The 11922-nt window shown below is 44.4% G+C and overlaps 2 protein-coding genes across 2 annotated transcripts; both read left to right on the top strand.

Annotated features, from left to right (window-relative positions):
• The first annotated feature begins 812 nt into the window (after window positions 1–812).
• LOC119269848 (extensin-1-like) lies at window positions 813–3366 on the top strand. Its single transcript, XM_037551771.1, has 3 exons — window positions 813–1038; window positions 1589–2779; window positions 3007–3366. Exons 1-2 carry the CDS (start codon window positions 813–815, stop codon window positions 2752–2754), a joined length of 1392 nt encoding a protein of 463 aa, XP_037407668.1. The 3' UTR covers window positions 2755–2779; window positions 3007–3366.
• A 2500-nt stretch (window positions 3367–5866) lies between these two features.
• On the top strand, window positions 5867–11392 carry LOC119269849 (uncharacterized protein At3g49140-like). Its single transcript, XM_037551772.1, has 13 exons — window positions 5867–6131; window positions 7143–7250; window positions 7335–7560; window positions 7747–7849; window positions 7946–8010; window positions 8314–8430; window positions 8538–8633; window positions 9242–9398; window positions 9483–9533; window positions 9612–9721; window positions 9863–10015; window positions 10583–10678; window positions 10763–11392. The coding sequence occupies exons 2-13, from the start codon at window positions 7174–7176 to the stop codon at window positions 10856–10858; spliced, it is 1347 nt and encodes a 448-aa protein (XP_037407669.1). The 5' UTR covers window positions 5867–6131; window positions 7143–7173; the 3' UTR covers window positions 10859–11392.
• Window positions 11393–11922: the final 530 nt, after the last annotated feature.

An 11922-nucleotide genomic window follows, 5' to 3' on the forward strand; every position in this document is an offset into this window, starting at 1 on the left:
GGCAAAAAATAAAAATAAAAATAAATTCACCACCTCGATCTACCGTGGTCAGAGCTGATAAATGATATACCTTCGAAGACACCGAGTTTACACAATTCAGGTTGAATATTTCTAAAAGAAACATAGGAAAATTTCCATCACAAACTTCCAGTTTATGCTATCGAGTACTATGAAACATGAACTTTTCTAAGATAAATACTCCCTCTGTTCACTTTTATAAGGCTTTGTAGACATTTCAGACATTGTGCAAAACAGCTCAATTTCACTTGTCTGAAACGACTTATAAAAGTGAACGGAGGGAGTAGAAAAAAAATACAAAACTGCTCTGCTCTTTTACATTCAGGTGAGATGAATTCAGTATGCAGGATAAACTGCAAAAGATGTGTACAAAGACCCTTGAGGATTTACAAGCAACTGAATAAATATGTGCATCAGGCCGGTGAAAGTTTTCATGGCTAACATAATTGTGTATCTGCGATTACTTCAAAATCTACAATAGTAATTCTCTGAAATAACATACAAGCAGATTTATATACGCATACTCCAACCACCAAAGGTTATCATAAATCATAACTAAATTCCACATTTCTTCCCTGAAATCAAGTGGTTGACAAAGTACATGCTCTAATTTTTTTTAGGGAAGTACAGGCTCTAATCACTCAAATGGCCATACTACCTTACCAGCTCCACCTGCTTCCCCAGAGACCCTGCCAAGTGCCACCCTGAACATTATAAATACCCATCCATACCAAAGCCAAAATCATTCACATTCTCCCATCTCCTCCTCTCACTTGAGAAAGCACTGTCCAGCCATGAAAGTAAGCGTTGGACACCAGCCAAAGGGTCAGCTATGGCTGGTCTTAGCCGTGCTGGTTGCCTTTGCAATGCTCAGTGAGGCAGCCAGAAGCTTGCCACCACCTTCTCTTTCAGCATCGCCAACGTATGCTCCTATCATTAAGGTGATAGGCAAAGCATACTGCTATAGATGCTTCAATGAGGCACACCCAGAAGAATCGCATGGGAAGGAGCACCTGGAAGGTAAAATTTTGGTTATTTGCAGTTCTCTTTATCTAAGCACGTTAATGCAGTCAGCTTGGAAATACGTCGAGTTTCTTCTTGTTCATAGTTTTCTGGCTTAAACACTACTTGGTGACAAGAAAATGTATTCAAGCATATCATACAGAAGATCCAAGAACATGGCTAGAGGAAAAATTTGAGCTTGGTTATCATTATTATCTGCTATATTTACAAAAAGAGAATCTTCCAAAGTCTGCACAAGAAGGATCTGCACATTTCCTTTGGTACAGGGCATTGTTAGTGTTTTATAGAAGCCTATACATTCTTGCTTAAATAAAAACATCAAGTTAAAGTTGCTACCAGGTAGGCCAAAGTACAGTAGACCGAGGATACACATATATGGATATGCGACTAATACCATGATGGACCGTGAACCCAAATTGTAGCTAAATTCATCGAAGAGAAAAACTACTTAGAAGATGGATGATGTTTTACAAATTGTTCATTCTTCCTAAATGTCTTTCAGCATTTCATACTGCAACTAAATACTTTTTATCATTATCTGGTGCAGGAGCCATGGTCAAGGTCACTTGCCAGGCCAATGACCAAGCAATAGTGAGATTTGGCTACACCGAAAGCAATGGCAAATACAGTGTGGCCATTACCGGGTTGCCACTTAGCAGCACCTTTGGGGCTGACTCGTGCAAGGTTGAGCTCCATGCAGCAGCAGGAGGATCTGACTGCAATGTGCCCATGGAGTTAAATCTCTCTGGAGTTAGCGTTTACTCAAAGTCCAATGAAGAAGTGGTTCTCCAAGCCAACCAAGTAATGGCATTTGGATCAAAGAAAACATTTGCTGGATGTTCAAAACCTCACATTCTACCATCGATGTATCCATCTAATTCACAGCCACTCCCATACCATGCCTCACCTCCATCCAACTACAAATCCCCACCATTACTGCACCAGCATTCACCACCTCCTTCAAACAAGTTTCCACCTCCATCGTATCAGTATCCATCACCTCCCCAGAACTTCTACTCTTCGCCACCCCCATCAAACAACTACCAAGCTCCACCAACATCTAACAATCCAACACCAACCCACAAGTATTTACCACCTCCATACTACTACAACTCCCCACCTCCAAACAGCCACGTAGCTCCACCGCTGCCATACCTGCAGTCCCCACCTCCGTACAACTACAAGTCGCCTCTTCTACCATTGTCACCAGCGCCTCCTCGCCATTATAACTCTCGACCTCCATCTAACTATGGATCTTCACCCCCACCTTACCAATATTCTCCACCTGTACCACCAAAACATCTACAACCAAATGTTCCTCATGCTAATCAGCCACCAGCATCAATATCACCACAGCCTCTTTACCCCTACAGCTCTCCACCACCATATCTGAACTCGTACCAATCCCCACCACCACCGATTCAGCTTCCTCATGTAAAATCGCCACAAGTTTCTTCAACATCTCCACAGCCTCTTTACCCCTATGGCTCTCCACCATCAGCATCAATATCTCCACAGCCTCTTTACCCCTACAGCTCTCCACCACCATATCTGAGCTCTTACCAATCCTCACCACCACCGATTCAGCTTCCTCATGCAAAAGCGCCACCAGTTCCTTCAACATCTCCACAGCCTCTGCACCACTACAGCTCTCCACCACCATCACTTATGAACTCCCACCAATCCCCGCCACCACCGAATCGCCTGTCATGAGCATCAAGGAAGGATTTCTCGAAATGTAAGTTTCCTGGTGGGCTTTTATGTGGCAATACCATTCAAAATTTTACATAATGTATATAATCTCTTTGAATTTGAATTGCTGTAATACAGAGTTTAAACTTTCAAGATAGTTACATAAACTCAACATAAAAAGACTGCATTGGTTAGATGACTGTCAAGTAAATAGGTTCCCAAAGTATAGTCACGGGACATGTTAACCATATCGCTTGACCCATCTCTTTTCAGGATGAGACGTGGGAAGAATAAACAGAAGAGTTGAAGACTATCTCAAGATGAAGAAGCACCGCAGCTGGAGTTTTCAGCTGTGGATCTCAGTCTCTAATACTCCCTCCGTCCGGAAATACTTGTCATCAAAATGGATGAAAATGGATGTATCTAAAACTAAAATACATCTAGATACATCTATTTCAATGACAAGTATTTCCGGACGGAGGGAGTATTATTTACCCAAGTATCAGTGTTGTTTCAGCTTTCCCTTTGTTTCCTAGAGCTATTCCAGCAATGTAACCATAAGTTGTACTATGAGCTTTTCTTAGTATATCACTGTTCTATTTTCAATCCAATATACGGCGGAGGTTTCCTTTACATCCCTAAAATATTTTCTACTGTGCATTTCTTTCTCGAGAAACTGGAACAAAAATAGAGAGATGATGTGGCTTGACTGGCCACTCCACTTATTCCAGTTTCGTTCCATGCTTTATGCCGCGGCATCTATCCAAGATACTCCAGGAGTAGAACGAATCCAGGGGGGGCTTCTCCACCGTGAAATTCTATGGCTCAAATTCAGTTCAGTAATCAAAAGTTGGAAAACCCGAGCTTGGAATAGAGTGCGCTCACGAGTCACTACCGGTCAGCATCATCTCAGCCTCAGGGGAAGCATAATATCACCAGTAAATCAGCGCAGCGCAGTTCTTACGTAAAATAAAATCACAGGATCCATGACCCAACCACGCGCCGCAAGCCCGCAAGGCACATTTCTTCAGTGGACAACGGCGGTTTTTCAGAGAAATTTCGGCTGCTAAACGGGGGTAAACAACAAGAACAGCGCTCGACTGCTCAACGGCAGTAGTTTATCCTCCTGCTGGAATTCGCGGTATCTGTCTACCATCGATTGTTCGTGTACAGGCGACGAAGGGGGGAGACCTACGCAGATTGTGCCGAGAGGAACGAGTAGCCCGGGGACTGACCTGGCTGCAGTAAACCACCGCAGATTGATGACGGCGACCACGGAAGCGGCGGTCTCTGAGCGAGAATTTACCGCCGGAGTTGGCGGACGGCCGGCGGTCCGCTCCGGTCAGGGTCTGCGGGCAGCAGAGCCTGGCGTGGCGGCGTCGGGGACGGAGAGAAGGCCCGGGCCAGTTTGGGTGGGCTTGGGCCGTAGATGGTCCGCACGTGTATATTATGGGCTGGGCCGTCTGGGCCACCTCGTGAGCGGCGGGCAGTGACGAGTGACGACGACGCCGTGCACGGCGCCGGCGGTTGGCTTTCCATTTCGGTGCCGGTGCAAGGCGCTCAGCGCCCGCCGCACGGCACGATTCACGATTTTGCGTCGTCAGCGACAGCGAGTAGTAGAAACTGAAAAAGGTCGTTTGCCGTCTGGTGCAAAACATACGTGTCCTGCCTGCCTGCCTAGTTTATGTTAAAAAAAATAGCCCAAAGGCTAACTTTCGTTGGCATTTTTTTATAGAAGTCGAGACTCAAACTCGAATGGGCTGGCAGCTACCTCAGCCGACTAGCCAACGGGACGATGTAGTACTGTGTGTTTATGTTTAAACACAGTACTACGTCGTCATGGCTCGACGCCACACATCAAATGGGAATGAGAGTGGCAAAATCGGTGAGTGCTCGAAGCTTGTTGTTTGTAACAGCAAGTGCTGGAGTATCGTACAAGAGCGTTGCTTGCTTGCTCGGAGCATGAGCGTGAGCGTCTCTCTCACATCGCATGGGCCGTGTCATACTGTTGGCGGCACGGCAGTATATGTAGATGTACATGTCCCCACACTACGGGTGACCTTAACCAAAACACATGGCCCTACACGTCATTTTCCCAAACAAAAAGCGAGGATACAAACATACCAATTAAATACTAGCAAAACGGAAAGTTTTCTGATGCAAAAATAGGTTGCAGCTGTGGAAAATGTCTTGTTCCTCGCCTGATAATCCAGCCGATCAGGAGCGTGAGGCTGGCGTTGCAGATTCCTTCCGCCCGGAGGCCCAAACTTTGATGCCAACGGAATGGTACAACATGGAAGACATATTCCCCGGCCGCTCCTGCGATGCGATTGGAGGTCTCAGGCTAGGTACGACACATGGCACACGTCCATCCCATCCCATCCCATCCCATCCCATCCCATCCCAACTGACATGCATGCGCATAGTGCAATAGAAGATGCTCTCCTATCTCGGGTATCTTCTCACTCGAATGCCATCCATACATCCTTCATCCGCTGCGCACGAGGCTTATCGCCCAACACCAACATGCTGCATGATGAGTGAGACCCTGCCAATTTCCGTTTTCCTCTAAAAAACTACTCCTACACAGTTCTTCTACTGCCAAGTGATGTTAATACGTAGGAATTTGACGGGATTTGGCAAGAAAAATCGAAGGAAATGGAGTGGAATTTTGTGTTTTGTTTTGCGGGGAGTTGTACGTAGAGTTGTGTGCCAAAACCGCCAACACATGTGATCTTTAGAATAATTAAAGCGTGAGCCGCCCAAAGTGTCCCTGCCAACATCATTCACTCGCTCATTTTAGCAGCAGTGGGGCCAGCGCAGTACACTTTAAATGCGGAAATTACCCTCGAGATCCACTCCTCACCAACCCCAACCGGACCGAAAACATCTCACTGCCGCTGTGCGTTGCATTCAGAAACAAAACAAAAAAACATTCAGAAAACAAGAGAGACATACACAAGAATCTGCAGTTTCAAAGAGAGAAGAATCTGCAGCTGGGAACATAAAAAAATTGGTTTGGAACTTGGGTCAGCAGTCAGCACAGCGGCAAAAAAAAAACTTATAATAAACTCAAATTACCAAAAGGGCCCTCCCGTGGTGCCGCTGCCCCACGCCTGAAAGCGCACGGCGAGAGGGAGGAAAGGGGCAGAGGAAACAGAGGAGAGAAAATAGGCTCCTCGCGGCTCGCCAAGGCCGTGTTCTGCAGCCAGCCACCGTCACTCTTCGCCGCCGTGATCCGCCCGGGTTCCGCCGTGCCGGGGCTGCTCGAGAGAGCGAGCGAGTCGCCGGCCTCGCCGCCTCCGTCCCGTATTTTCCTCCGATCCTGCCCTCTCCGTGTCCCTGCTTTGGGTCTCAGGGACCAAACCATCCCACCGCGGCTTGCTGGCGAGGTGAAGGTGCGTGCTGCTATTCTCTCTCTCTTTTTTTCCCCTCCAATTAATATTGGTCGCGACCAGCGTCTGTCTGCGTGATCTCGGGGGACGGCGGTGGTGTCAAAGAACTGCTCTCAGGAGGAGGAGAACAGAAGTAATCTTATTTCTATCGCCGTCGGAGGAACAGGGGATGAGCGGAGGCGGCCGCCAGATGGCTGTCTCTTCATCGGTGCAACTGTTTCCTGAAGACGTGAGCGTTCACTGCAGCTCCTGGTTCACGCTGGAGGATTTGGTCGAGTCACTTCTGTGTTGGAGCGTGCGATTTTGTGCTGCGTGCGGCAGCGGCTTCAGTTTTGCCAGTGTTCTTGATCCGCTAGGCCCCACCAAAAAGCGAGGCGTTCAGGAACTAGGGTTATGGATTGAAGGGACCAAAACAAAAAATAGAATTTGCGGACTGTGCTGCTGGTTAGTGTGAGCGGCAATTCGCACAATTCAGAGTGGCTCTTTTCTTCGGGGACATGTAGAATTGCAGTTGGGAGGAGGAATGCTGACACTTTTATTGGATTTACATGAATTGTTGAATTTTCTTTTCAAAATCCCTTTTCTCCCAATTCGTATCCACTGTTCTGTGCTCTGTTATTCTTTTCAAAATCATCTTTCTCCCAATTTGTATCCAGTGTTCTGTGCTCTGTTAGACTGCTGTGATTTGAGGAGCTCTAGATGGTTGGCTTGTTCTGTACTCTGAATTGGGATCACTGCTGGAGAAGGGGGAATGCTGATTGTGCACCTTGCCTTTGCCCAAGGAATTAACATTTCGCTTTGCGACTAGTCATGCCATTGATTAATTGTTTCAGTCCCTGCTTTAGCCATTTTTACTTGTAAGTTGGCGATTAATGCCACTTTTGTTTTGCAAGAAATACAATTTCGTTTGTCGTAAAAGAAAAATCATATCTACTGCATAATCTCTTATTCGTTATTTTCTTTTTCATGTTTATACAGTGATTTTCTTAGTTACCAATTGGTGTATTTTCGCAGACATAAGATTGTCCTTCGCTGGAGTTTACCAATGTCGGCAGGAGCCACTATAAACTGGATCAGAACCCCATTTCACGCCCAGAGATTTCATGACTTCTCAAGTTTAAGGTCACTCCCTCCTTCATTGCTTCAACTTACTCCCTTAAATGACGCTTTTTGGTTGGACCTGACTGATGTAACAATGTATTGTAGTTTTAGATGCCGAAACACTTTTGGATCAATTCAGCCTTCCTGGTTGGCAACTGATCAGGATTCATCCCTCTCCAAAGTCCGTGTGGCTGCAGACTACTCAGATTCAGTGCCAGATTCCAAGTACATGAGAGATCGGGGATACCATCCTCTTGAAGAAATCAAAGAACGCCCAAAGAAAAAAGACATTTCACTGACAGATGTAGAAACAGCTAGAACAGTAGTAGAGGTAACCTATGATAGCAAAACAGTGCTTTTGTTGCTAAGTGCATCCGGTCGTTTTAATTCGGCATAGCAATGACTATAAAGTGCCCTGGCTTAAGTCCGAGCATACATTTGTAAATAACTGACATAAATCCGCCCTGCTGTACTAAATATCTTATCGTTTGCTGGACAATGTTTCCATCTTGCGTAGGCAAATAGCAAGGGATTGCTCGTATTTCCTGCCAGGGTCCATAATGAACCTCATGGACATGTTTCTTGGTCAGAATTTCAGTATGTTGTTGATGACTATGGAGGTAACTCCTTGGTGCGCTAGCACATATTTTACAGAAGAATCTTCATCATTTACCATGTTGTGCATCTAACACTTACACTGGCGAAATTGCATACAGACATTTTCTTTCAAGTACCTGATGATGGGAACATCTTGGAAGATGATGATGCAAACAACCCTGTGGTAAGATGACTTCTGTTTCCTTTTCCGTCGGTGTGTCTCTTGACAAGCACAGATGTTTTAATATGATTATCAATGGTCTACTGACAGGCCAAAACGGTTCACTGTCTTCCAAATTCCATTTTGAGTTGGCATTATAAGGACCCTGTGGTGCATCGTCAACTTAGTTCTTGAGTCTGCATTTTGTGATGAAGTCATCATAATATTATCTTGTTTGACATGAACGCTATTCTCAAGTGTAGTGTGCATCAACGTTTTGGCTGCAAGAATATTTTTCTTACGGTTGAAATGGCATTTTTATTGCAGACAGTTTTGATCGGAACGGATGGTGCCATTATCGGTGAAACTAGTGCGGTAACTAGTGATTTCAGCGACCACGTGGTCGTTGAGGATTCTATGGACATGCATGATAATGACAGCAAGGTTCACTAAGAAAGTTTGTAGCTGCTTTCAGCTGGCATTATCTGTCAGTTTTCTCATTAACAACAAACCGTGTCATTATTGATGCTCTCCGCTGTGAAATACCACAGGTTGACACAGAAATAACGGATATTCTTATAGAGTGGGGAATGCCAGTGACGATGCGTTCAATACATCCTATATATTTTGCCAAGTGTTTGACAAAGGTAAGTCCTGAACATTTACTGTGTGATAAGCAACTCCTGAAATAAATCGAAGTGCCTTCTCTTGCGATGGAGGGGAAGTGGGGGTGGGGGTGGGGGTGTCCTAGGTAAATAACACACCCAGAACAATCTTAGCCTATCAGGTAGACGCATATTAAGACTAAAAAGGGTATAAGAATTCAATATTTGCTAAAATTTCTCTCTACGTGCTCTTTGTCAACCGGAACAAAAATAATAATCAAGATATGCACTCAGCTAGTCAAAGGAGAATAGAGACAGACATAAATGAGTTATAGATATTTTTGTTGCTCTGTTATACGCATTCCGTCAGTCACTATGGTGTATAAAAGCTGCGCCAAAAACTGGAGTGGATTGCTGAAACATGCCATTTTAAAGTGCAGAACAAAATAAAATCTGCAAAACTCCACCTATTTTTTTACTATTATCCTGAATTTTGCTGTAGAAGTTTATTACATAGTAGATGCATTCCGTTTCGGAAAAGTAAATGGTAGATGCATTGGCTAGCATATTTCATAGCCTGAATTGTCACATGGAGCACTACCTTATCTCCATCATTCCTTAATCACATTAAGCACACTTTTCTTATGCAGGCTGTTCATGATAATCATGGGGAGAAGATCGATAATCCATCAAACGGTGTCTCTATTGTAGGATACCTGAGACCTGCTTTTATAGAAGAAGAGTCTTATTTGAGGAGTTTATTTGGTGCTGAATGCAGTGCCGATGGTTATTCATCTAATTGGAGAGGTGCTTCTCAGCTTGCTCGTAGTTGCTTTTATCAGTCATCTGCTTCTATCCAGTTATTTGTTCTAATAAGAGTCAACCTAACAGAGGAATACAACAGAGAACCCCGGCCAGCTTCTGGAACCAATGGCCTAATTGGTAATTTGATCAGTTTAAATCTTTCATTCAGTCACTTGCCTTGAACATCTGTATAACTTATAGTAACTGAATATTCAGATGGTGATAAATCGAAATCGGACATCAACGATACGGAAAGTAGCATTGATTCAACCATCTACAAGCTGGAAATGATGTCAATTGAGCTGTTTTCTGTCTATGGTAAGCAGGTAAAGCATCCCTCTTCAGCCCAATGCTTTCAGTTGACAAGTAAAGGATACTTCAATCGATGTATTACTTTGTAAAGTGAAAATGGTAAATAATCAGCATCATTTTTCTTGGCTTGGTAGTCATCATGTTGATTGTTGCAGTTTATGATTGATCCACAAGACTTTCAAGATGCAGAACCAGATCTTCTTTCAAATCATGCTTCGGACATTATAAAACGCGTCAAAGAAAACAGTGATCAGTGTACCATGGCTCTAAGGTCCCTCTGTAGCCGGAAAAAAGGCCTTACAGTAGAGGTGTGTTTCTGTTCAGTAATGCTTTACTCAGCTTCGATACTCCTAAGTGGGTTATTGTGCATGATGAATAGGATAATTCTTACCATCAACTGAACTTTGGAGTTGCACTATCATACTGTACCTGATTTATTCCTGAAAAAATAAAAATTCCTCAAAAATACGGTGCCTGAAATTTAATCCTGGTGATATGTGTGAATTTGCATATAGTTGAACTTTGGAGTTGAACTATCATACTTCACCTGAAATTTAATCCTGGTAATATGCATGAATTTACATCTAGTGGAACTATCATACTTTACCTGAAATTTAATCCTGGTAATATGTGTGAATTTACATCTAGTACAATATCTGAAACTAATCATTCTTATATACAAGAAGCTCTGCTTTGCCTACAGCTCCAAACTTAATACTTCAGTATAAAAAATGGCATCAACAGACATTTTCTCCTTGTTTATATTTTGTGAGATTATAACAGTACCTTTCCATATGTTGGTTGTGACATTGCTGTTTCTACCTTCATGACTCAATTTGATTTTCTCATAGAGCTCAGTCTTATTCATTTTGCAGGATGCAAGTTTGATAGGTGTCGATAGTCTTGGTATCGACGTCAGAGCCTTTTCTGGCTTGGAAGCTCGGACCGTTCGATTTTCATTCAATGCCCAGGTGGGTTATTGGGCTTAAACTTTTCAAAGTACCTCTGGCCTTTCCATGCAATCCAGAATAACCTTTCCGGACTTTTGGTTTTAGGCGTTATCTGAACGTTCAGCTGAAAAGAAGATCAAGCGAATGCTTTTTCCGCGTTATCGCAAGACCGTGAAAGCTTCCGCTGAAGATGAATGTTAGCCAACTTATTTAATTTTATCTTCGAACGCCTAACAGTAAACTGGTGAGGACAAAGGGTGTGCAGGGAACTCAACAGAAGATGTGCACCCAGTCAGCTCCCAATTCGTTAGGAGAAGCTAACACCCGTCGACATGAAATGACCTCAAGTGCTAGAGTGCTCGATCGAGGTTTCGGCTTCGTCGGCTATAGAAGGCCGACCACCCATGGTTTCTGACAAATAAGGTGGTTGACATGTATAGAGGAGCATCCTTGGATGCGACGCGAGGCGATCCGGTGTCGGTTTGCAATCTGCAACCGACCAGGTTTCATCAGTCATAAGTTTCCCTATGAAAGAAATAAGGTGCAGGAAACACAGGATACAAAGTGACAGCTCTGCCTCTTTGGCCTGAATAAACGACGTCTTCTTACATGTAACTAACTCGCTCTCATCCGTTTCCTTTACATGCTGAATAAAAATGCAGTTATATTTCGCGCCAACATGCCGCTGTCGAGACATCGATGGCGTCGCGGCAATAAAGTATTACTTTGCCGTTAGTTTCAAGAGACATCAGACATGAGACATGCTTATCGTGCAGAACGGGGTGTAACTGGGCATGTTTGTTTGTTTGCTTTGTCTGTTGGTGTGTAGCTTTCTTTTCAGTGAAGTACCTTTCTGATGCTGTGCTGTGTTGTGTTTTGTCCGATAAGATTGTGACCGGAGGGATTAGAAGATAGTGTTTGCTCATGCTAGTGAGGTAGTGGCAGTCGCCGTCCTCGAACGAAAATGGTGACGCTCTCTCGTCGTCTCTTTCTGCCTGGATTGGCCGGTGGCGCCTTTTCTGTGTGCCGGATTCGGTGGAAGCTGATGAAGAAAGAAAGCTCGGGAGATCTGGAGCGTAGATTGACAGAATGAAAGAGGTCGCTGGACTGGCCTGATGGGAGAGCCTCTATCACTTTATCGTGTCACGCAGGAATAGGAAACGCAGGATTTAGAGCATCCGCAGCCGGGCACCCAAACCCCGCCTCAAACGTCCGGGCGGACAGCCAGGTCACTAACCGGTCACAAAAATGCGCCCCTGACGGAT

The sequence above is a fragment of the Triticum dicoccoides genome, chromosome 3A (assembly GCF_002162155.2).
Source record: "Triticum dicoccoides isolate Atlit2015 ecotype Zavitan chromosome 3A, WEW_v2.0, whole genome shotgun sequence".
Classification (NCBI taxonomy): Eukaryota; Viridiplantae; Streptophyta; class Magnoliopsida; order Poales; family Poaceae; genus Triticum; species Triticum dicoccoides.